At 43.4% G+C, this 23,471-nt stretch overlaps 2 protein-coding genes across 2 annotated transcripts; both read right to left on the bottom strand.

The window, feature by feature from the left end:
• Positions 1–223: 223 nt before the first annotated feature.
• Positions 224–9,404, bottom strand: tpx2 (TPX2 microtubule nucleation factor). The gene is made up of 17 exons (XM_054609428.1): positions 9,357–9,404; positions 8,942–9,074; positions 7,896–8,027; positions 7,204–7,324; positions 5,710–5,772; positions 5,459–5,569; positions 5,112–5,212; positions 4,846–4,994; positions 4,276–4,447; positions 4,050–4,188; positions 2,119–2,341; positions 1,945–2,037; positions 1,682–1,855; positions 1,441–1,587; positions 1,256–1,364; positions 850–1,016; positions 224–637 (listed from the first exon to the last, which is right to left on the bottom strand). Exons 2-17 carry the CDS (start codon positions 9,042–9,044, stop codon positions 527–529), a joined length of 2,115 nt encoding a protein of 704 aa, XP_054465403.1. The 5' UTR covers positions 9,045–9,074; positions 9,357–9,404; the 3' UTR covers positions 224–526.
• Positions 9,405–14,296: 4,892 nt separating this feature from the next.
• Positions 14,297–22,894, bottom strand: LOC129099709 (protein-L-isoaspartate O-methyltransferase domain-containing protein 2-like). Its single transcript, XM_054609055.1, has 7 exons — positions 22,766–22,894; positions 19,902–20,062; positions 19,612–19,762; positions 18,384–18,486; positions 18,104–18,275; positions 17,167–17,290; positions 14,297–17,062 (listed from the first exon to the last, which is right to left on the bottom strand). Exons 2-7 carry the CDS (start codon positions 20,055–20,057, stop codon positions 16,488–16,490), a joined length of 1,281 nt encoding a protein of 426 aa, XP_054465030.1. The 5' UTR covers positions 20,058–20,062; positions 22,766–22,894; the 3' UTR covers positions 14,297–16,487.
• Between the last annotated feature and the right edge of the window lie 577 nt (positions 22,895–23,471).

Raw genomic sequence — 23,471 nt, 5'->3', positions numbered from 1 at the left:
AATTAAAATAACCACAACTGAACTCAGAGCCTGTAACCCATCCGTTCATAATGCCAAGCAAAGTTACCACCAATCAATGAGCCATTTGATAGTTTTTAAATGATCAACACAGCGGCACACAATTTGAGTTTCCTGACTTTAAAGCTGAAGTTTAGTGTTTTACTGGCATTAAATATTAATGTAAAGTTGCAAGAAACTTCAAACTAAATGTTCATAATTGGTCATTTTTAAAACTTTTATTCAAAAGACAGAAAGAGATAGAGATATAGAGAGAAAGCAACTGTGAACTGCTTGTCAGTAAAAATAGAATAGTTTAGAGAATATACAGCACCTTGTTACAATCTAAAGTTAAACATGGAACACAGAAAAACAGAGCTTCAGTCGCTTCAAATACACATCGATTCTACAGACAAGCAACAAGAAAGATTGAAAGAAATTATTTGAGAATGATTAAAAAAACAAAAAAACAAAACATCTGAAGGCTTAAAATATGCAGATCTCTACAGAGTGGAGTGAAGAAGGCTGATCACAAGCGGAAGCGGTCAGAGAAGTTGGGCGAGTGGGGGACTGTGAGAGGAACCTCGCTCTTCTTCACGGCTACAGGTTTGTAGTGTCTGATGGGCTGAGCAGCGTGAACCTGGTGAGGTGAAGAGAAAAGAAAAAAAATAATGCCGTTAACATCAAGTTGGAATCTTTAAGACCTCCTCTTTATACAGTTGGTTTAGTTTATAGGCGCTACGTTGTTACTTTCCCCTGAGGAGGCAGCCCTTTAACATTACAAGCAGTCTGCCACCACACCAATGAGAGGACTCTCCCTCAGTAATGGAATAAACCGTGTTTGGCAGTGACCTGTTCTTGACGCAGCTGTGCGATCTCCTCCTTCTCCTTCAGCTCCTGCTCTTGTCTCTGCTGCTCCTCCATGAGCCTCCTGAGAGCCTCCTTCTCACTGGCCTGCCGCTCGTATTCTTGCCGCTCTGTGGCCCGACGCTCTGTCGACAGCTCGAAGGCCTCTACAACTGTGGAACAATTCATTCATTCGTTATTTATTGCCACGACAGATTGACGTAAAGACGACAGCAGCCCAGAGAGCTGATGCTTTGAGCTTCATGAGGTTTGAATAGTGTCACAGTGTTCAGTGCTTTGAGCTGCCGATGGCTGTGTTAAAGCATCAGAATATCACAGATCCCACAGGTCTAGGTAAAACCAGGTGGTGGTCAGTGATTGGTGGTGCAGCTCTGCATGTTAATAGACTTACCAACTGCAGCCCGGGCCTCCTTTTTGGGCTGGAAAGGCTCTTTATGAGTGACTGTGTTGGGCCTGGCTTTGAATACTGCCGCTTCCTCTCGTTTATTCTCTTCCTTCACCTACAGGAACAGAGGTCATGAATTAAATTCAAGCAGACGTTGGTTAATGAATTTAAACTGTCAGATCGTGTCGTACCATCTGCTCCCAGCGAGTGCTCTTCACAGCGCCCCGTTCATCCAGTAGCAGTCTGAAGGGCTCGGGCTTCGTGGTCTCCAGCTTCTTCTTCTCGGGGAGGAGCACAGCGTCGAAGGCGGGCATAGGCTGGGCCTTGAACTGCGGTACCTGGAACAGTTTGGAGAAGATGTTAAGGATATTTAGTGGTTGCGTCTTCACTCTGGAGGTCTACGGTGCACAGGTCGTGATCTTGGATCTCCACCTCTTCATTTTTCATCTCCTGCAGCCGCTTCTCTTTCAGCGCCCTCCTCTCTTGGTCCCGCTCCTCAAAGGAGAAGGGACAGACTTCCACTTGGTGGTTCTCTTGCAGCTGGGGCTGGAAGGGGAGGCCAAAATGAGGCACTGGGGGGGCCTTGATGGGTGAGGGCTGTCTGACCTGAGCAGGAAAACGGAGGGGGTAGTGTTAACTTACGGTGATGAAAAGTCATTATCCTTTAAGTATTAAACAACCAGATGAGCCCTTACCTCCTCCACCTTCTCTATACGAATCCTCTTCTTGAGGGCAAAAGCTGGAGACTCTGGCACAGTTGGATGCAGAACTTTCTTCTCTGGCAATCCCTGTTGACGGGAGGAAAGCCTTTTTACAACAATCATAACAGAATTAAAGAACAATAAAAACCTTGTGGGATAAGGACTCACCACGACTCCTTCCAGGATCCTTTTGGGCAGCCGCTGGGCTTTGAAGGCGTGCGCCCTCTCCTCCCCTTCCTGATTCTGCTTGCTGGCCTGTCTCTCATGGAGACGTTTCTCTATCTGCAGCTCGAAGCCTTCGGGTACAGTGGGTTCCTTCACTGCTGGCCTCTTTAGGTGCTCGGCGCTCTCCAGAATTTTCCTGTTCAGCGCCAAGGCATTGAACTTAAACCTGTGAGTAAAAACACATTATGTGATGGAAATTCAATATTGGACACTGACAGGATGCCACTGCAGGCAAGAGAGTAACCACTGAGCATCCAGAGAAAAAATAACTTTGTGCATCCACATGTGGCCGATTGCTGAGGGTACATCCACACTGATACACTTTTGTTTAAAAACAAAACTGTCTCCGTCCACACGGGCGTTTTCAAAATGAAATCAGTCCAGACTAGCTCCCCTGAAAACGAATATCACATGACTAATCAAGTACACTGGGCAATGCGGGTGGCAGTTTTAACAGGAAGTACATTGGTTGCAGATATTACAACAGTATTACACTACTCTTTAATAATAAAAAGTTAGAGCTTGTTACTCAAGATCTTCCTCTATAAACTCGGACACATTTCGTGGAAAGTTTTAGAAGATTTTTTAGACTTAGTTACAACGCTGCAGGTCTAACTCCATCTCTCCCACACAGGCATCAAATTTACTTTAAAATGAACAGTTACTAAACGAAGTTTTCTAGATTATGGGTCCATACATTTGGCCAACAAACATTTCATATCGGTTTCGTTGTTTGTTCTCTCACTTGTAGCTGAAGTCCCAGTCGCACTGGAGAGCATTTGTGCTCTTGTTCCTCATCAATTATTGTGCAGAACCAAAAATGCATTTAGAAAAGGAGAGTCCTCCATTTTTTGTCCATCACCCCCCTCAAAGCCTCAAACCCTGACTTCAAACGTCCGCACCCGCTCACTAACAGCTGCTAGTAAAGACAACAAGGTCAGCAATGCCTGTAATCAGTTATCCACGTTAAAGTAACCACTGGTAGTCGATCGACAAGACTGTTATTTTTTTTCCGGAAAAGACTCATGTGATAGAGGTGGGACGAATCAGGGAAGGGCACGTTGTGACTGCTAATATATAGCGAATGCCTACATCATCGTTTTAAAGTGGCCCTATTATGCGTTTCCACTCTTCTTTAGTGATAGATATATATATATATGTACATGTAAAAGGTCCGTAGAGTGTAAAACCTGAAGTCCACGCCTAAAAGGAGTTACCCTCCCCCTCAGAATCACTGCTCCTGAGCTGCCTGAAACAGCTCCATTGAATTGTCGCCTTCACTTCTGTAACTTTATGAGGTCATAATGTTACAGAAGTGACGTAAAACTCCTAGTTTGGCCCTCAAACAAGAAAGAGAGACGGAGCTGAAGCTCCAGCGGAAGTTTTTTGAAATGTGAAACGTTGACCAATCACAACAGAGCAGGTTAGCTGACCAATCAGGGCAGACTTTGCTTTCTGGAGGGAGGAGGAAGCTCTACAATGAAGCATTTCAGAGAGAGGGTGAGAAGAGGTGCTGCAGGACAGCCAGGATAAGAAAAACAAGGCGGATTAGGAGTATTAACGCATGTAAACATGTTGTAACTGTAACTTGAGATAAAAATATGCACTCGGAAAATAGCATAATAGGGCCCGTTTAAAACTTTTCCATTTCCACATGTCCATACTCCACATGCGTTTTCAAACTGATCCAGCCTCTGGAGTGTTTTCAAACTGGTCCGTTTTCGGGGCTCTAAAACTCCAGCCTATTGATGACGGCCAGTGTAAACGTAGCAAAAGATATGCATTTTAAAAAGGAAACGTAGTAGTGTGGACATGGCCCGAGTGTCGGTTTAAGCCAGAGACAAAGGCCTGGTAATGCATGTAAAGATTCTTACTTGTGGAGCTTTTCCAACTCTTCAGCCTCCAGGTCGGCACTGCTCTTCACGTTGGTTGGCCGGCTCCTCTGGCGAGTCATCAGTTGAGGAGTGTGAGGCTGGGTGAGCTTCAGCTTACCACCCTTCACTGCTCCTGGCCCTGAGAAACAGTTATAACCAATGTGATTAAGTTAGACTTAACCACCAAGGCACAGAAAACACATGGGGCCCTCAACGTCCTACACACCTCTCTCTTGACTCCTGCGACTTCGCAGATGGTAGCGGTCGGGGGTTCGTTTCTGGTACTGCTCGACCTGCTGAGCCAAGGGCACGTATGCAGCCAACTCCTCTACCTCTCTCTTGTTGCCGGTCGACAGGTTGAAGGGTTTCGGCACGGTGGCGCCTCTCAAAGCCTTTCCCTAAAAAAGGATCAAAGGAGAGTGCAACTGTAGAACATGGGTGTAGGTTTTATGTGCATTTGGGTGTCTGGTTACTTTCCTCTCATCCACTGTTGAGAATAACAACTAAACTGCAGATTAATCTTCTGTGTGCTGGAGGACACATCAGGCCATGCAACATAAATCAGGGAGTGTATATTTATTTTTCTCGTTCAGGTTTTTCTCAAAATAATGTGTGCTGAAGAAAATTGTAGTTTCCATCTAGTGATTAATGCATTAAGAAGCAGCTTGAGGGAAGACTACTTTACTAAATGGTGTCTGCACATTGAACATGTTTAAGTGAATCATTCGAGGTTTGGGTTTGACACCTGGTTGCACTACAATTCTAAAAATGATGTGAGCATATATGAAGTACTGACTGGGGAGGAGGGTTTGCAGGGCTGATTGATTTGGTCCACCTCCTTGCGGGCTGCGTTTGAGGAAGTGGTCGCCTTGACACGGGCGTTGGTGTTGAATTGGAACTCTTTGGGCACAGTGGCTGCCAGGACCATCTTCTTTGGTGGTGGATCTGAAATAAGTGACAGAGATTTACCTTCAAGAAGTAAACCGGAAGAACAACTTCCAGCACATTAAAAAAAGGATGTCTCAAGGACATTTATTAATGTTTGCAGTCATATCTACTCACTGCCAGCCAGAGCAGCCTTGTAGCTGGCCTCGTTCTGCCTGCGATGCAGAGCCACTTCCCTCTGGAGGTTCCTGATGAGCTCCAGCTCCTGTTCTTCAGAGCTGTTTGGACATATTCACAAGCAACCACACAGCTTTAACAGCAGTCTCATCTTGAGGGGAACTATCCTGTTCATATCACTCAGACAGCTGTAAACACTTTGGCTATCTGATGTGGATGGATCCCAAGCTGTAGGACCATGTTCTTTTGTGAACACACTGGAGAGGAGACTACAGACCAGAGCAGACCTCCCACTCCCTTCAGGATATAGTCACACAGAAAACTGTAGTGGAGTCAGAAAAACTCACTCTGTGTTTGCAGTAGAGGAAGCTGCTGGCCGGGTCTTGGGCACTGCCCTGGTGTTCTGTGGCACCTTGCTGTGGAGGACGCTTCTGGATCTTCGGGCAACAGGAGGAGTTCTAAAGCAAACAACCACAGTAGAAAACTTGAAAAACAAAGGAAATACAGAGTGGAGACACTGACAGGGTCTCTTTGTGCAGTTGTTCAGTAAAAGTGTAAAAAGTCAAGGGCATCTTGAAAGGACAGCTAGGACACTTACTTTTTGCGTTTCTTTGATGGTTCTTTAGCCGGACCACTAGTCATCTCTTTACGTTTTGAAACCCTAGAAGAAATGAATGAGAAAGACAGACGTGTTTAATCTCAAGTATAGATCAAGTCTCCGAAACAAAGACTTTACACCTGTTAGACTCTTCTTTCAAACACTCCCTCCGTTGTCTGTGAGATCCATAGCCCATTAATACACACACAAAAAAACAACAACAGTATAACAACAACTGTAGGGGACGGACATGCAGGGGCCACACACAGCTGCTAGACTTTTATACTATGAAGCATTTCCCCCAAAAAACAATGTTAGAAGTAATCACTCTCCCTCATCTCTTCTGACCCACTAGAGTGTGCTGGTGTCTGTATCTGCAGAGACCCTGCCCTCTGCCTGGGTTTCCTCATTTTGCTATGTGCACAATTGGTGTGTAGCCACCAGGCATGCATAAGTACAAATCCAAGAGGAAGCTACAGAAAGGCCAACACAGCACCAAAAATTTTTTTGTGAGAAACAGCAGCAGGAGAGTGAATCTGGGCTTGGCTTTCCCTCTCGCTGCTCTATGTGATGCTGCAGGTGATACACTGGGCTGTGTTGGCACCAGCTGGCAGGGCAGGTTAGCTTCTGGTGTCGTTGAGCCGAGGAGGAAGCGGTGACCTTTGAATGTTGTGTTTACAAACAGTTAGCAACAATTCCTCCATAGTAAGCTTTTAAAAACACAGCATACATAAATCTTGCCCCTTCCACTTGTCACATGGTGTAACAGTCGGTTGGTGTGTTGAAGCATAGTCTGTATATAAGAGGTGAACGTAGTCACTGTAACAACATCCAGTGGTTTATGGACACAACCATTGAGTTCAGCATTTTGTCCGTCACTATCTTGTGTTTTGGAACCAGAAGTGACACGAGAGGGTGGAGCCAAGTACAACCAAACACTGATTAAGACATTCTTAGACAAACAGAATGTTACAATGAACTTTTACGAAGTGAAAACACACAATGAAAGGGTTAAAGTTCTAAGACGCAAAACAACTTCCAGACCGGACAGTGCCGTGGTAATGACCTCTCAATCACAAGGTAGCCCCGCCCTAAAGCATACCCTGCGTTATGGTCTATTTGACTCTAAATGAACATCATGCTGTATTGAAGAAGACTTGAAACTAGAGATTGAGACTCATGTTTACTGAGGGAATAAATCAAGAGAGAAGTAGAGTCATTTTCTCATAGACTTCTATACAACCAGAGGAGTCGCCCCCTGACCCATATTAGTAAAAATAGAAGTCAAAAGGAACTTCAACTTGGCTTCACTTTTCAGACCCACAGGTTGCTGCCTCGTTTGAAGTAACCGATTACACTAATGTGCCAGAATCATCAGGTAAGATTGTGAACAATTATGTATTAGAACCACAGATTCATTTATTGTGTAGCACACACACATGTATTTTCCAAATTCATCCTGCAGTGCGAGAGGAGTCATCACAAGGACTTTACCTGCGTGGTTGGGCAGGGGGCTGGTTAGCGGCCCTCTTTGGTCTTGCACCAGTCCGAGCAGGAGATCCAGCACCCCAGGATGTGACCACGTTTGGAGGTGGAGATTCGGATTCAATAGGACCTGAAACATACAGGAGTCCATTTGAGTTCACGTTGTGAAGCTATTCACTGAGTAACAAGACTACAGACTGATCTCGGAGACCACAAGAGCTCAGCTTTAAATAGTCATGTGTATGCACATAATCTTCACAATTCCAACATTAACACCACAATAATCCCAATTATTCTCACTGGAATACTAGCGAGAACTACACGGCAGTCAGAAAGCTACCAAAGTTTCTTTCACTATTCATTTGTAAAATTGGGTTTAGGATCATTTGCAAAAACAGACTTATTTTTAATTATTTCCCCACAAAAAAATGTGTTTAAACCATGGAATATGAATCCAACTGGTGTGTTGTCTTTTACTTGTTTTTGTAAATGAATCACTTAAAGCATTGACTTAATGATTGCTGTGACCACCACGGTCCCCACACGCTGTGAATCTCAGACTACAGTTTTAAAAGTAGTTACTTTTCACACCGACCTTTCAAGACAACAGCACTTTTTTTTTTTTCAAACATTTGAACAAAAACAATATATAATAATAATAATTAGGGGAGCATCTTCAGTATAATAAAATGAAAACCAACCAGGGTCCTCTTCTGTCTTGACTTGAGGGGTCACGATGGCTCTAGGCAGGTCCACCGCGTGGCTTCTCCTAAAGCCTTGGTTGGGTCTCAGAGGAGTTTTAAGGTTGTCAACTGCTCCTCCAGCCTGTTGTTCTGCACATAAGAGACAGTCACAGATCAAGAAGGAGGACTCTTCACAGATTCTTTGATGGTTCATTTTACATAAATATTGGTTACTCTACTCTATAAGATGATAGTATAAACAGTTTGCAGGCTTACCTGTTGCACACAAGAGACACAAGACACAATAGACTATTTAGGCCAGTATTAATACTACTTGCACTTAATGTTACAACTCAAAAATACCTCTCATGATAAGTCACACCCTGCTTAAACACAACAACAACAACAACAACAACAACAACAACAACAACAACAACAACACAGTAACACCCATCCAGACCAACCGACATAGTGAAGGGGGTCAAACTGAACGGGCCATAACGGTCCTCCTGACCAGGTGCAGATCAGAAGATGCAGAGAACTGAAATGATTCACGATACCAACATTCAAACGTGTTCTAAAGGAGAGAGACGCTGCTGTCCTCCTGTGTGGAATGAGTTCTTTGTCTTGAGTGATGTCAATTTTCAAAGTCTACAGGCCTGGTCTGCTTTGACAGCGTGCCCCCCCCTTTTTGTCTATTCTTGAACCTTTTAATGTCACAACTGTAATCAGACACACATTTGCAGGAGGACATTTCAAAAGTCATCTACTTCTGTGAGATGCACCCACGTCTCTGACCTCCTGTATGCTGAGATGTTTCCTCTTACAAACACTTTGCTTAAAATAAAATATTTAAAGGGGGCTGTAAAAAAACAATAACAAAAAACAAACAAAAAAACACTTAAACTTGTAAGAGAAAAAAAAACAACACTTAAACTTGTAAGAGACAGCAAACAAAAGCAAACTGTGGCTTTACACAAGAAGAGTTGACTGCAGGACTCAGTGTTTTGGACATGGAACAGTTTGTGTTATTCATCAGAGGATGAGACAGAAGAGAGACCTACCAAACCACACGTCCTCGCTCTCGTCATTCTCCAGATCTACGAAGTCCACCACATGAGACGGGGCATCAAACTCGTAGCGTTCATCGGATCCGCCCTCAGCCATTGTCTCAAAATGCGTTATTGGACAACTCACCTAAACAGGAAAACCAGCAAACACGACAACATCTTTAAAATCAATAAAAAGGCCGAGTAGAGGCTCGTCTCTGCACCCGTTAGATGTACGTTAAGAGCCGCGTTTCCTTCACGAACAACACGTTAACGTGACCGGGGTAACTTCACACTACTGTCAGCCTAGTTCACACGTCAGTAAAGCTGCTACGGCTATCTGAGGAAGTCCACCTGCACTCTGAACACAGGGACACTTTTACTTAATTAGCGTAAGTCCAAAATAAATACATTTAATGGGCAAGCTTACCGAAACAGTCTGTTCTCAGAGCAACACAAGTGTAGTTGCCGCCAGCCGTTAGCGCTTAAATAGTTTCCCTTTTGAACCAGCCAATGGTTAACGCCGTGACCACCAGCTCGCTGCTCATTGGCTCATACGAGTCAACTTCCTCTGACCGGACCACGTGATCACGACAACAAAAAAAAAAAATACGATAATATTAATATAGTAAATACAATGTGGAAAGCTCTGCGCCCGAACCTAAACGAATGCTTGGTTCATTGCTCATATAAGTCTGAGTGTATGGATTAATAGAGAATAAAAACAAAACAACGCAACGAAGTCAAGACGCGTTCATCGACGCGTGAACACTTCCGCCATGGGCTCCTGACCTTCAGAATAAGACAGTAGTCAAGTCAATGTGTTATTCTAGATAAATCCTTAAAACGATTAAACGCATCAACGAACTGTGGCAGCTGCGCAGTAGCGTCCACTCATCACACGTTGATGGTTGCACTGGTGCGTTCACAGTGAAATAACTGATGCTTTATAGTTAGTAGAAGATTCACAGATTCACTTTTGATGTAAAAAATAAAAAAAATAATAACTCATTGGATACATATTACAGACAATTGTATAGTGGGTCTCCTATTACTTTAGGAGCAACATGGTATCTTAAATAAATAAAAAGAAATGGACGTTTTTTCTCACCAAGACATACCATGAAAACACAGAGGGGGATAATGAGCAAGTACACCTTGTTTAAAAGGACAGACGCCACTCGCATGGGGCCGTTAGAAACTAGTGAATTATCTGGGTTGTCTTTGCAGCATGCCTTTTATCCTTATATGCAAACTCACTCTTCTTCTAACTCACACAGTGTATAAGTGCCAGATTTGAGAAGGCTGAGAATCAGTGTCACAAAGGTTAGTTCTGCGTCATGTGCTAGTTGTGGCCCTTGGAATTTGTGGTTCATGAGTCCTTTGGCAACGACATTAAGGCAGCTGTTGGTCGAAACGATTTTGGCTCCCAAATTAAATCTGTTTTGACAGATTTTTTTTTGTCACTTGGGAGCAGAGGATGAAGTTGTAAACACAACAAACAGATGATTACCTTATAAAGTTCACCAGCTAGACTCTATCTGTGTCTGTCTGCTGTTTGGGCACAAGTCATAGACCAGTAAGTGGCTGTACTTACTGTGATTAGTTTGTGGACTATTGTTTTCAAGACTAGGGGCCAAATCCCCTAGTCTTGTGTACAAAAGAACACATCGACTTCCAGCAGCTTTCCCACAAAGTCTGCAGACTATCCCTAAGAGAATTATCCACTACTCACAGCGTGGTGATACTAAACACAGGGTTACCAGGGGAAGCCTGGAAGCATAAAAAAGAAAACTAAACCCAGAAGATGGCACGTGGGTGTTCACCCTTTCATATAAAAGTGCTATACAAATAAAATGAATTAAGACTTTACTAGGTAATCACCTAAATTGGGGGAGCTCATATGAAATAATCTGGGCGGTTTGAAATGACCCTTAGGTGGGAGCATCACTTTTCAATAGGGATGCCCAGATCAATCTCAAAGATGGGCATCGGGACCAATCAAGGCATTTTTTTAACTGATCGGTGGGCTACATAGAGACAGAGCCACATCTGATCCTTCGTTTTGAGTCAGATGTCACACAAGTGTTCTTACCTGTGAAGGTTTCATGCACAGCGTGCAGTCTGTCTCTCTGCTGGGTTCCGTTTGTGGGCATCACCTCCAGATAATAACCACACACCATAAACTACAACAAAACGCAGTACGACGCTCTATATTCATGTTATTTACTTATTTAAGTGCACTTGTTTCATTTCAGCTCCTTTCTGTCATTTATGGAGCGTGTTCCACCAAGGACAGCCAACAACAACAACCACACTCAGTAAATTATTAACGTAATTGTATCTAAAGATGTAGCGATGTAGGGATGTCAAAAACAAACTCTCAGCCAAATCCAGTTCATTCAAGTAACTCAAGCAACGTTTTAAGCATTTAAGCATCAAAAATAGTTTTAAAGAAAGAAATTCCCTCGAGACAGCGACAAGGCCAAAGAGGGACAGCTGGAAATTTTATAAAAAATACAGATAATAAAAACACAAAGAAACAGCTTGAATGCAGGCAATTTTTTTCTTAATGCAATGCAGAGTTATTCAATTGTCAAGCATATACATTAGATAGATTTGAATAACTTCAATGTAATTGAAGTTTCAGTTTCAGTTTCAGTTTATTTTGTATAGCCCAGAATCACAAATTACAAATTTGCCTCAGAGGGCTTTACAATCTGTGCACATGCGACATCCTCTGTCCTTCCCTCACATCGGCACAGGAAAAACTCCCCTAAAAAAACCCTTTAACAGGGAGAAAAAAGGAAGAAACCTATGGGAGAACGACAGAGGAGGGATCCTTCTCCCAGGATGGACAGAATGCAATAGATGTCATGTGTACAGAATGAGCAGCATAACAGAGATACAACACATTCAATGTATATGACATAAATGATTCATATAATAAGACTACTTATAATAACAGCAGCAATTATTACAGTAGAATTATAGCCATGAAAATAGGGATAGTAATGTGACTAATAATAATAATCGAAGTAGCAGTGGGTGTCAGTCGGCTCACAGCAGGAGGCACGACTACGGTCCAGGTACCACAACGATTCATGGAAACCTGCAGAACGAGAAAGCAAAAGGGCTTCAGGGTGGAAGTAAAGCTAAAATGCTTAATGGTACAGGTAATAGTAATAGTAATGTGACTAGTAATAATAATGGTGGTAGCAGTCGGTGTCAGCAGGGCCGTAGCAGGATGCACGTCCACGGTCCAGGTACAGCCACGATTTATAGAAGCCTAGCGAGAAAGCACAAAGACTCCAGGGTACAAGCAAGTCAATAAGCGTAATAGTACAGGCAATAATAATAGTAATCCATCCATCCATCCATCTTCCGTTACCGCTTATCCAGTTAAGGGTCGCGGGGGTGCTGGAGCCGATCCCAGCTGTCAATGGGCGAAGGCAGGGTACACCCTGGACAGGTCGCCAGCCTATCACAGGGCAGACATATATAGACAGACAACCACTCACGCTCACATTCACACCTACGGGCAATTTAGAGTCATCAATTAACCTAACCTGCATGTCTTTGGACTGTGGGAGGAAGCCGGAGAACCCGGAGAGAACCCACGCTGACACGGGGAGAACATGCAAACTCCACACAGAAGGTTGTCCAGCCCGGGAATTGAACCCGGGCCCCTCTTGCTGTGAGGCGACAGTGTTAACCACTACACCACCGTGCAGCCTAATAATAGTAATGTGACTAATAATGATAGTGGTAGTAGTAGTGGGTGTCAGCAGGGCCTCAGTAGGTGGCACGATGACAGTCCAAATATAACCCCGATTCCTGGGAACCTGCGAGGCGAGAAAGCACAAGAACTCCGGGGAAGAAGCAAAATCAGTAATGTGCATAAATAGGAGATTAATACATAAAGAAGGAGGGAGAGAAGAGGAGAGAGGAGCTCAGCGTATCCTAGGTAGTCCCCCGGCTGTCTAGGCATATATCAGCATATCTAGGGGCTGGACCAAGGCGAACCTGAACCAGCCCATTGATTGAGCGCAGCTCTCTAGTTGGGTAATATGGAACTATAAGTTCCTTAAGATAAGACGGTGCCTGACCAGTTAGAGCTTTGTAGGTAAGTAAAATAATTTTAAATTCTATTCTTGATTTAACAGGGAGCCAGTGCAGAGAAGCTAATACTGGAGTAAGTGTTCACTGTGCAGCTGTATTCTCCAGGAAAATACAAGTATTGGACGGGGCCCAGTATCAGCAGATGCTCTTCAATAAATGACTCAGATTGGGATCGTGGGAACACTTGACTGGGTCATCCCTTTTTTTTTTAAATATGCCAATATCTACAATCTACTTGTACCGACTTATATGTATAATAAAAGGTGGATACAATTGTCAGACTCTGAGAAGGTTGGAGTAAACCAGACTGCTGAACTGGGTATTCTTTATTGAGATGGTTGTCCAATGGACTTCAGTTTGTGACTCAAAGATGAATCAGAATTAAAAATGTGACCAATCCTCAGTAGTTGACTATACAGTAGCCTTCCTGTCTCACATCATAGTTATTTTACAGTATTAATAACAGATAATACACAACATGAAGAAAATAGAAATGAGAGTTAAGATGTGAGAATTCATATAGTTTTGGAATAAAACCGTAGTGATCAGGGTTAAAACATAGAACTGACAGTCAAGTCGAACAAACCGACTTCATTTCTAATATTAGTCAGAAACACCAGTCGATCAACTTGACCAGGATCAAGTGCGGCTCTCTTTTTAGTAACAATTTTACCTGCTGTTGAGAACAAACCGCTCAGAGCGCACAGAGGTTCCTGGTACACACAGATACTTACGAGCCAGCTTAGAGAGTTGCAGGATTTTCAGGTTTGCCACCATCCTGCCTGTGAAAATAAGCAAACTAACTATGTGACGCACTGATATTGATCATTCTAATCTTGCTCATTTGATATATCTTTCTGCTAAAGGCTAACGTTAGCCTAGCTCCAACTACACAGGCCCTGCAGGAGAGTGGCTCAGCCATGTCAGCTCAGGTTTTTGGTCCCATAGCCCGAGGGCACCCAAAGAGCAGAGTAAGACACCAAAAAACCGTCTACAATTTGTTATGCTATTTCATCACTTATTTAACTTTGATGATTTTTGAGGGGATACATCAACTGTTTAGATTTAGAATATTGGCATTTCTATGAAAATAGACACATTTTCCGGTTGAGAATCTTTAAACCTGGTGAGACCATTTAAGGGGTTTGAAGTATTTCCCGTGATTTATAAATAAAGACACCATTCGTAATTCGCTCTCTTAGCTAATCAAATTATTTTGTTTGCGACGGAACTCTTTTGTATCATGGACTTTATTAACAGCAGTCAATAATACAGCTCAATTTTAAAAACAAGCAATTCATTCTCTCCAAAACATATTATCAAATGCAAAAGAAACCCCCTCCCCCCCAAAAAACTGTCATGATCATGTACATTCAGCAGACAATCACAAATGCACAACAACCAAACAGAAATGGTACTCATGTCCAATAAAGGAATGGTGTGCATACAGTCCTTAAAGGCAGATCCAGCAGCAGTAGAAATGGTAGAATGGCCAAACAGTGAAGCATGACATTACACTCAGCAGGAGTCAGAAGGGAGAAAACCTGGCCTGATGAGGACCTGCTTGTTGGCCACAATACTCCCATTCAGTGTTGGAGAAAATACCAATATAAGCTGTTCATATTCAAATTCCTTCTTTTATTGTGATCATATCTATTATTTATCTCATTGACTGTATTTACTGATGCAGTCTGTTTTGCCTTGTGCAAATATTTTTTATATTTGCTATCCATCACATTCTTCAAAAAAAAAACAACTTTCCAATGGGAGGAATTCAAAGCTTTACATGATAACTAATACATAAGCAACCACAAGTGTCATTTCAGTGGTAGTGGAGCAGATTTTTTTAAATGTAAAAAAAATAAACATCAACAAATTCTTCTTCTTCAGGCGTGACTTGTTGATGATCTGCCGTTTCCTCTTGAGAATTCTGTCCATGCAACAGAAGTTTGGCACAGAGGGGAGCTGAAAGTTTGGTACAAAAGCAAACAGTACAAAGGAATAACGCTCCATCTAACTTATTACAACAGAAAAATGTGAGATAAGATACTTGCCCCAGTAGATGCCCTACTAATCAAAGTATCTCCTTTTTTTTTATCGTTTTATGATTCACAAAACATACGATTTTTATATGTACTGTACACGCCACTTCAAGTCTCATGATATTTAAAAAAATATGACAAGAAAAAGATGACAGCACGTTGAAAGAAACCCTGCGAACTGTCAGTCATCAAAAACATTAATTTATGCGTTATCATGCTGGTTTACTTATGTCAATCGGAATATTGGTAAGTATGTGATCTTTATGGTCATTCTCTTCTGGTTTAGAGAATAAAATGGGATGTAGAGAAAAACAGCGAGAATGCCCTTTGGATACAAATGTTAGGATTTAGTCCAGTTTCATCTCCATGTGGCGACATCAGGAGACAACAGTGGACTTTTACTCATACAGTGAAATATATGCATAGAAAAGGGGAGAACTCAACCTTCTATTAAATCTACTAGTCTCCTAAAAGAATGCCTGAAATGATGAGCAAGCCTCTGCCTTGAAAAAAACCCAGATTATTTAAATTTAAATGATTTAATGGACTGAGGGCTCGTAACAAAGCTCCCCTTATATTTGGAAAGGAGTGGAAATAACCGCCACACCATCTTGGTCACAAGCTTCAATATCATGGACTATGATAGATTGAGAGAGAAAATATAACATCATTGCAACTTTAAATACACGTTTTCCTCTTGAGCTCTGGGCCCACTCCATGTCTTCCTCTCTCAAACTACACCGTCCCCATTAGATGATGATACACACCACCACATGCGGACAAACTAGCTTCACCACTTAAACATAAAACGTATAATCTCTAACTTGGGGCACAGCTGGAATTGGTGGATAGAAAAGAGCAGGGGCTGTCCTCTGCCTTCTGGTCTATGGGTAAGCTTCTCTCTCTGCTCGATGCTACACTGTCTGAACTTTGCCATGTCTGCTCTGCCACTGTAGACCAAACAACGATGGTCCTCCTTCTCAGCACCACTAAGCTGTAGGTACTCAGGCCACTGTTAAGCTGCGGATAGGCAAGGCTTGATTGGCATTTTGGATTTACAGAGCAGCAAACTGATCATCTGTGTATGACTCATGTACTTGTATCTATTTATTTTGCACATGAATGGAGAAGCAAAGTTGTACATCAGTGACTGTTTGGTTGTCTAAATTGTTGCCCCCCACCATTCCCCTCCCCCTCCACTGGAGAAATTGAGCTGACTCGTTATGGTGTCAGGAAATAAATCAAGTAAGGGTGGGAACGGGAAAAAAGAGGGAGTGGCAAAGAGAATGGATGATGGAGAAGGTGAGCGAGCGGAGCTGAGGGTCAGTAAGGTGCGTGGCATGTTGTCCTGCCTTGTACAGGTGGTGGTGGTGGTGGTGGGGGTGTAAGGTGCGGGCTCATTTCTCTCTGTAGTACAGCAGGTACATCTTCAGAGGCTCGGGCAGCGGCAGGCCCAGGATCCTCTCTCTGAGGATGTTCACGGCCGGCTGGGGCCGGAGCAGCTCCCCGGTCTCCTTCTCCTCCTCCTCCTCCTGCTGCTCCTCTTCCTCCTCCTCCTCCTCCTCATCTTCTTCCGCCACCATCTCCTCCTCTTCCACCACCCCTCCAACTCCCCTCCCCGCCCTCCTGCTCCCCCTCATCTGCCGCCTCGCCTCCCTCTCTCCGGCCTCCTCCTCGTCTTCCGCTCTCCCTCCCTGGGTGTCGTTGCCGTCGGGAGGGGCGGGGCCGATGCCACTGCTGGCCACCACCTGACGCGTGGCCAGGACGAGGGCGTTGCAGTGGCGCCGGTGGACGCGTCTGCGTTTGAAGCGAGGGCCGTACTTATGGAGCCCGGCCACCGCCAGACCCCTGCCAACGCTGAACGAGGAACCTCGGCCGCGTGACTGGCTGTCTCCTCCATCTGTGGTCACCCTGAGGGTGTGGCGGATACAGATGCGAGCCAGCTCCTGTAACGTTCGTACCTCATACTTAGCTGCAAACAAAAAAGCAGGGGGGAATTAGACTCATTCTATGTTTATCAATATTCTTATTTAGTTGCATTTTTTCAATTGAAATAAAATTCAAGATGAGACTCACGTAGAGGGACATTCTTGGGTTTGCGATTAGTGCTGTGTTTAGGCAGCATCAGAGGAGCGAAGGACACAGAAATGATCTTTTTGGTCTCCCAGCTGTTCGGCCCCGTACGGGTGATCTTGGTCAACTGCAGAAAATACAACAGCAGGAAATCAAAGCTTTTTTTCATTTCACTTTTCGTGTGTGTAAATCGTGTGTCTAGGATCTAGGACTTTCGGGAAATGCACATTTATTACTTATCATTATGCATATAAATTTACTGCATTCCCGTTTACGTTCGGGTTTATGAATTTGCAACACTGTCTACCACAAATCTTTTTTATTATATTCAAGCCCTTTAATTTAACCTGCACTATTTTATGTTCAACGTGTTAACACTAAACGTTGAGTAAAAAGTTTTTTGCGCGAGTTTAAATACTTTAACTCAATCCCAGAGTTTCATCGCCAACCACAGCTTCTCTGTAAATGGTAATTGGACTGTACTTGTATAGCGCTTTTCTAGTCTTCCGACCACTCAAAGCGCTTTTACATTACTAATCATTCACCCATTCACACCCATTCATACACTGATGATAGGGGCTACCATGCAAGGTGCCACCTGCCCATCAGGCTAACATTCATACACATACATACACCGCAGGAACAGCCTGCGGGAGCAATTTGGGGTTAAGTGTCTTGCCCAAGGACACATCGACATGGACCAGGGATCGAACCGCCGATGCTCTGATTGGGGGACGACCCTGCTCTCCACTGAGCCACAGCCGCCCCTGTGTTGTTGCAGCCTCCACTCATGGGTTACAGTCGTTGACAAATAATAAAGATTCAGTGATCAGCTCACAAATACATTACAGTGTGTTTAAAGCTTATAAATGCTAAATACCGGTACTTAAAGTTAAGTGTTTCCTAAAACGATCCTGAATTTCTCTGGCAAGACACCCACCTTTTCCTCGAGAGGCATCACCAGAATGCCCCCCACCTTAAGCAGGTTCTTCATGTAGTCCTCATGCTCCTTCTGCACCCCGGCCCCGCAGTACACCCTGTCGTACTGACGGCTCTCTGGAGGAATCTCCAGGCAGTTACCCGCAACAAAGGACGGCTCACAGAATTCAAATCTGAAGGGAGACACAGGAGAAATGAAAACATTATGCACAAGGGTCAGAAATGATATAGAAAAAATAAAGAGGAACAAGGAAACGTCGCCAACACATTTGGACACATACTTGTCAAAGCTGTCGCTGGTTTTGATGAAGGAGTCGAGCTTCTGGTAGGCATAATCAATCACATCTGCATGTAACTCTATTCCGTGATTCACTCCAAAGGGTCCTGGAACAGTTAGCACACCTCAGCACACAAATGACCCACATTTACATGGAAACAAGACTGGACAACAAACTCAGAGTAGGTTGATACAGTAAAACTTTAATTAAAAGCTGAGCAACATTTATTAGCTAGTCCCTTTTAATGGAAGGGTGTGGCTTTGACATATAAACCCTGGCTCAGGTCTCCATAAGCCCCGGGTAACTTTTGTCAATATGACACAGTTAGATTCTCCACAATTAAATTGTTCAGATCATTTTTACAAAAATAAACATGAGCACAAAATTATCAGATTTAAATCAGATATACCGGCATTTTAAATACTGCTGTACAGAGGTTTTATTTAGTTTATTTTACGTTTGAAGCTTCTATTGAGGAATTTGATTTATGCTTTGAATGTTTCTCCTCATAGTTTATAATGTCATCAGCCTAAAAATAGGGAGAAAGGCTTTTTGTTATTGAGTTAATATAAATTATATTTATGGTGCTGCTCAACCGCCCTGTCTACTGCAAGCTGGAAAGCAAACCGTTTATTGGCGTCAGTGAAAATGTCGCTTTTAAGAGGCTAAATGCAAACAAATAAGGATTGAAGCAGAATATTTCGTTAGATAAACACATGTTGGTGATTTTGGAAAAGATTACGTCAAACAAGAGAGACAACTAAAGATGGTGATTATCCTACCTTTGAACCTGTCATTATGTCTCAATTAATTCGATACAATTCCTCAATTATTTCTATGTTTTCATCGAAAATGAATCCAAGTTGTGATTATTGTCCTGTGAAGTCCATTGCTCACTGCCTGCTAAGTTCATAAATTTAACAATGCTATTTTTGGTTACCTTGCTTGCTACAAAACAAAAGTATCGCCACTTTTGTTTGTTTAGTTTTCACTCCTTTTCCTTCTTAATACGCCAAATAGGCTCGTCGCTGACTGGCAGCGTTGGCTCTCATTTTCCTGGTTGCGTTTAAGCCAGATGGTGTTTTTCAAACAAGTGTAGAGTGTTTGGAGTCATCATTAAGTAAGAAGTAAGTAATAATTTGAACCAATATCACTCAGTTCACAAGTGTGTGTGCCTTTAACCTTCACGCTGCAACATGTTCACCAGAACAATGACATAGACACTACATACCCAATATGAGGCCGACCATGGTGCTGAGGTAGCCGGTCCCACTGCCCAGGTTGAGGAAGGAGAGGCCAGGGTGGAGGTCCAAAGCCTCCATCACCTCAGAGTAGATACACGGAGCAGACAGGTGGATCTTTCCATGCCGCCATGCCAAGTCCTAACAACAACAATAACAACAACAGTGTTACCTCCACCAGCTTGTCCTTCAGCCTAACAGACCCTTAAAACACATCATGAATGCTGTGAATTACTTTGGAGCCCGTTTGGGTGATTTCACAGATTTTCATTGTGCTCACCTTGTAGGCATTATCCCGGTATTCATCCAGGTAATAGTCAGCCCGGTCGATAGCTCGAAAGGCCCGCTCCACCAGGTCTGAGCGGATGTAGTAAGCCTCCTTCAGGTTGTCAATCAAGTCGTCATTGTCCTCACCGGCACTCACAGCTCCACCCATGTTGACTGAAGGCAAAGAGAAACAGGTGGCTTACTATCCCGTATTACATAAGAACAAGTCTACAGTGGGCATAGCTGCATTGTAAAAGTCAAACCCTGTCATCTGGATTACTGAGAAAACATTTAAAGATCCAAATCCATTCTCTTCAGACTTCTATACTGGTGCTCAAACTTGCCCTTCACAGCGTCTTTCACAGTGTTTAACAAACTATTTTTTTCTGGGTACCCATTTTTAAAATGACCAAAAATTGCGACCCACTCCACAACAGGCATAACCTATTAATCATGGGAAGAGAGAGAATTTGTGAGTAAATGAACATACCATGACTGACCATCTTTACTGCCATTTTCTCATCACCTTATATTATCTTGATTATGTAAACCAGCCATTTAGAAGAGATGTATGTTTGATAAATCACAACTTTGTTTAAGCATGTGTTATTGAAAACACATACACATGCTAAATACTTTATAAATGAGACCAAATAAATGCTTATGCAGAGTTTTCATTCCTCTCATCAGTTAAACAAACAGAATGAACACTAGCCTTTCATATCAGATTACATGTACAAAAATAAATTGCCTTCTGTATTTGACCCATCCCTTAGGAGCAGTGGGCTGCTAAGGAGCGCCCGGAGGAGCAACTTGTGGTTAGGTATCTCGCTCGAGGACACCTCGGCATGTTGACTGTAGAGGACAGGGGTTCAAACCACCAACCTTGTGGTTGCGGGATGAGCGCTCTACCTCGTGAGCCACAGTGTAGGATTTAGTGACATCTAGTGGTGAGGTTACAGGGTGCAACCAACTGAATACCCCTCTGCTCACTCCCTTTCTAACCGCGTCGGAGAACTACGGTGGCCTTCAGGTACCGTAAAAACACCAAAGTCTCTCTCTAGTTTGTCCGTTCCGGGCTACTGTAGAAACATGTTGGACTCCATGAAGAGGAATGGCTCCCTATGGATATGAAGGCTTCATTCTAAGCTAATGAAAAACCCAAAGACTCTTAGTTTCAGGGGATAATACATTTATGAAAACATATTCATGAAGATTATATTCTATTTATGCTAAGAAACACCCCTAAATCCTACATACCTGTCCTTTAAGTCTGTCCTTTGTGATAACTTAAAATCAGCACAACACAACCACAACCTGACAATACATGTCTGATTTGATAGCACTAAGTAGTGGTTCATATTCAAAATACAACTACCATTAAAGTCCCAGGGAGGAAGTAAGAGCATCTTGAGCTTCTGTACTGTAACTATTCCCGAGTGAAATGGAATGTGTGAGCTTTTTAAAGTTACTAGAGGGATTTAAATCAGATATTTTGCATTTGATTGGATGACTAACAAGTGGGCGGGCTTATGCTGTGTTCACACTACAAGTGACACAGCAGCAAGCTACAAGTCAATGTTTCACTGTGCGCTGGTGAAATGAAGATACGAACTGATGGCCGACAACTTGTTCCGTTCTATTTTTAAAATGACATTAGCTCATTCTCTGTGCTATTTAACGATATAACTACGTCAACAAGCGCTTGAGCAACACTTTACAAGAAGCAACACTTTACAAGAGGCTGGCGCTGGGCTGATTTGTTGCTTTATTCGCTCATAGTGTGAACATAGTGTTTATGATACAAAACCCAGCTCCCTTGTGGCTGACAGTTGCAGATTGATTAAATAAGAGACTTTACGCCCTAAAGTAAAGTAAATAAATTACATTTATTGTTAAAAAAAAAGGTGCACCATATGAATGGGGATGTGTTCTAAAATGGTTTAAAAGGATTTTTACATTCCACCTCAGCTCTAAGCTCTTTGTCACTTTGCACACATACAAGTCTGACCCCCCCCACCCCCACATGTAGAGGCCTGGGTGAAGCGTTTGGCAGCAGAGTACAGCTGTAGGAGGGCGTGCTGCCAGTTGTTCAGGTTGGTGGTGTCAAAAACTACACCAGAGGCCAACGACAAAGGACAGAGATCACAGGGTGCACTGGCTGCCAAATGCTGGCCATAGTCATGAGGCTATAAAAGAACAAAGGAGCATGTTCTATTTACATATGGCCGGACCTCCTGCCTCTGATGCTGAGATGGAGAGAATGTTTTACAGGCACAGACTCAATAAAAGCAGTTGATGCATAAAACAAAATTAAAAACAGTTTCCAGGCAAGCCAGTCCAGAATGACATGTTGTCCCTGTGAATATGAACCCAATCTGCTTCTATGGGATGTTGACCCACATGACCACGAGAGGGCCCTGTAGCCCGCTCTGAGGCAGACTAAGAGGTTTAGTAGGTCTAGCAGGGTACACACTTCCTGCAAATACACTGCCACTGAGCCGACTCATGAGATTATCCACACCAACACTCTGTCGTTCACATCGTCCAGAAGAAGCGTCAGCCCGCCGCACACATCCGCAGCTACCGCACGTTGTTGCTGGTAGCTGGTTGCGTCACTCAGGTGACCCCAAAAAAAATGTAATAACCACTCAAAAACACAAGCACAGTCGTCTGAAATGAACCACAAACAACACATATCACATCTATGACAGACTGCAGAGCAGGGGCAAGGTCAGCCCCAGCAGCAATGCCCGTCCTCTCCCCTCTCCTCTCGGGACTAGAATGCTAACTGCTGCTGCTGCTGTAACGTCAGAGCCCCACGCGCCCCCCACGCGCCCCCACGACGAACCCCGCTCCCGGTGACGGTCGGTCTACCTTGTGGGAATGCCGACCGATGGTCTCTGTCTTAGCGGGTCTCCTTGTGCTCAGCCTTTTGTTGTTGTGGGGATCCAGTCTGAAACACACCACTGCTGGATGTAAACATTCGGCCAGCTGACGCTCTGACGTCAGACGCAAACCAGCCTACGCAAGATAACGGCCGGAGGAGAATGGCCTACATTATTACGCAGTCAGAGCTGCGGGGCCGGAGCAGCTCAGACTGCGTTCAAAGCGCAGAGAGAGAACAAGTATAAAACATATTCGAAGCAGGTTATCAACGACCGAGTGTATTACAGCTAAATATCAGTATTAAGTCAGGCTTCCCCCCCTACGTGACTCGTTCTAATGGGCTTCACTGGCTGAGTGGACTTCTCAGTGGCCTACTGTCAGTAGTGGAAAGTAACTAAGTAGTACTGAAGTTCTGACCTTGACTACTTTTTGTCCCATTTACAAATTTAAGATAAGAGATAAGATAATCCTTTATTAGTCCCACAGCGGGGGAATTTACAGGATTACAGCAGCATAGAGGATAGTGCAAACAAGAGACATAGTAAAAAAAATAAGTATTATAAATAAGCAAATGAGCAATAAAATAACAGTAAAAAACAGTAAAGAATCCACAGTAACTGAAATATTATATATACAGACATAAACTATTATAACTATTGTATTGCACAGTGTCTTTGTATTGCAGAGGTTTTTA

Source organism: Anoplopoma fimbria, chromosome 12 (genome assembly GCF_027596085.1).
Source record: "Anoplopoma fimbria isolate UVic2021 breed Golden Eagle Sablefish chromosome 12, Afim_UVic_2022, whole genome shotgun sequence".
NCBI lineage: Eukaryota > Metazoa > Chordata > Actinopteri > Perciformes > Anoplopomatidae > Anoplopoma > Anoplopoma fimbria.
This window is presented reverse-complemented; position numbering and strand designations above follow the sequence as displayed.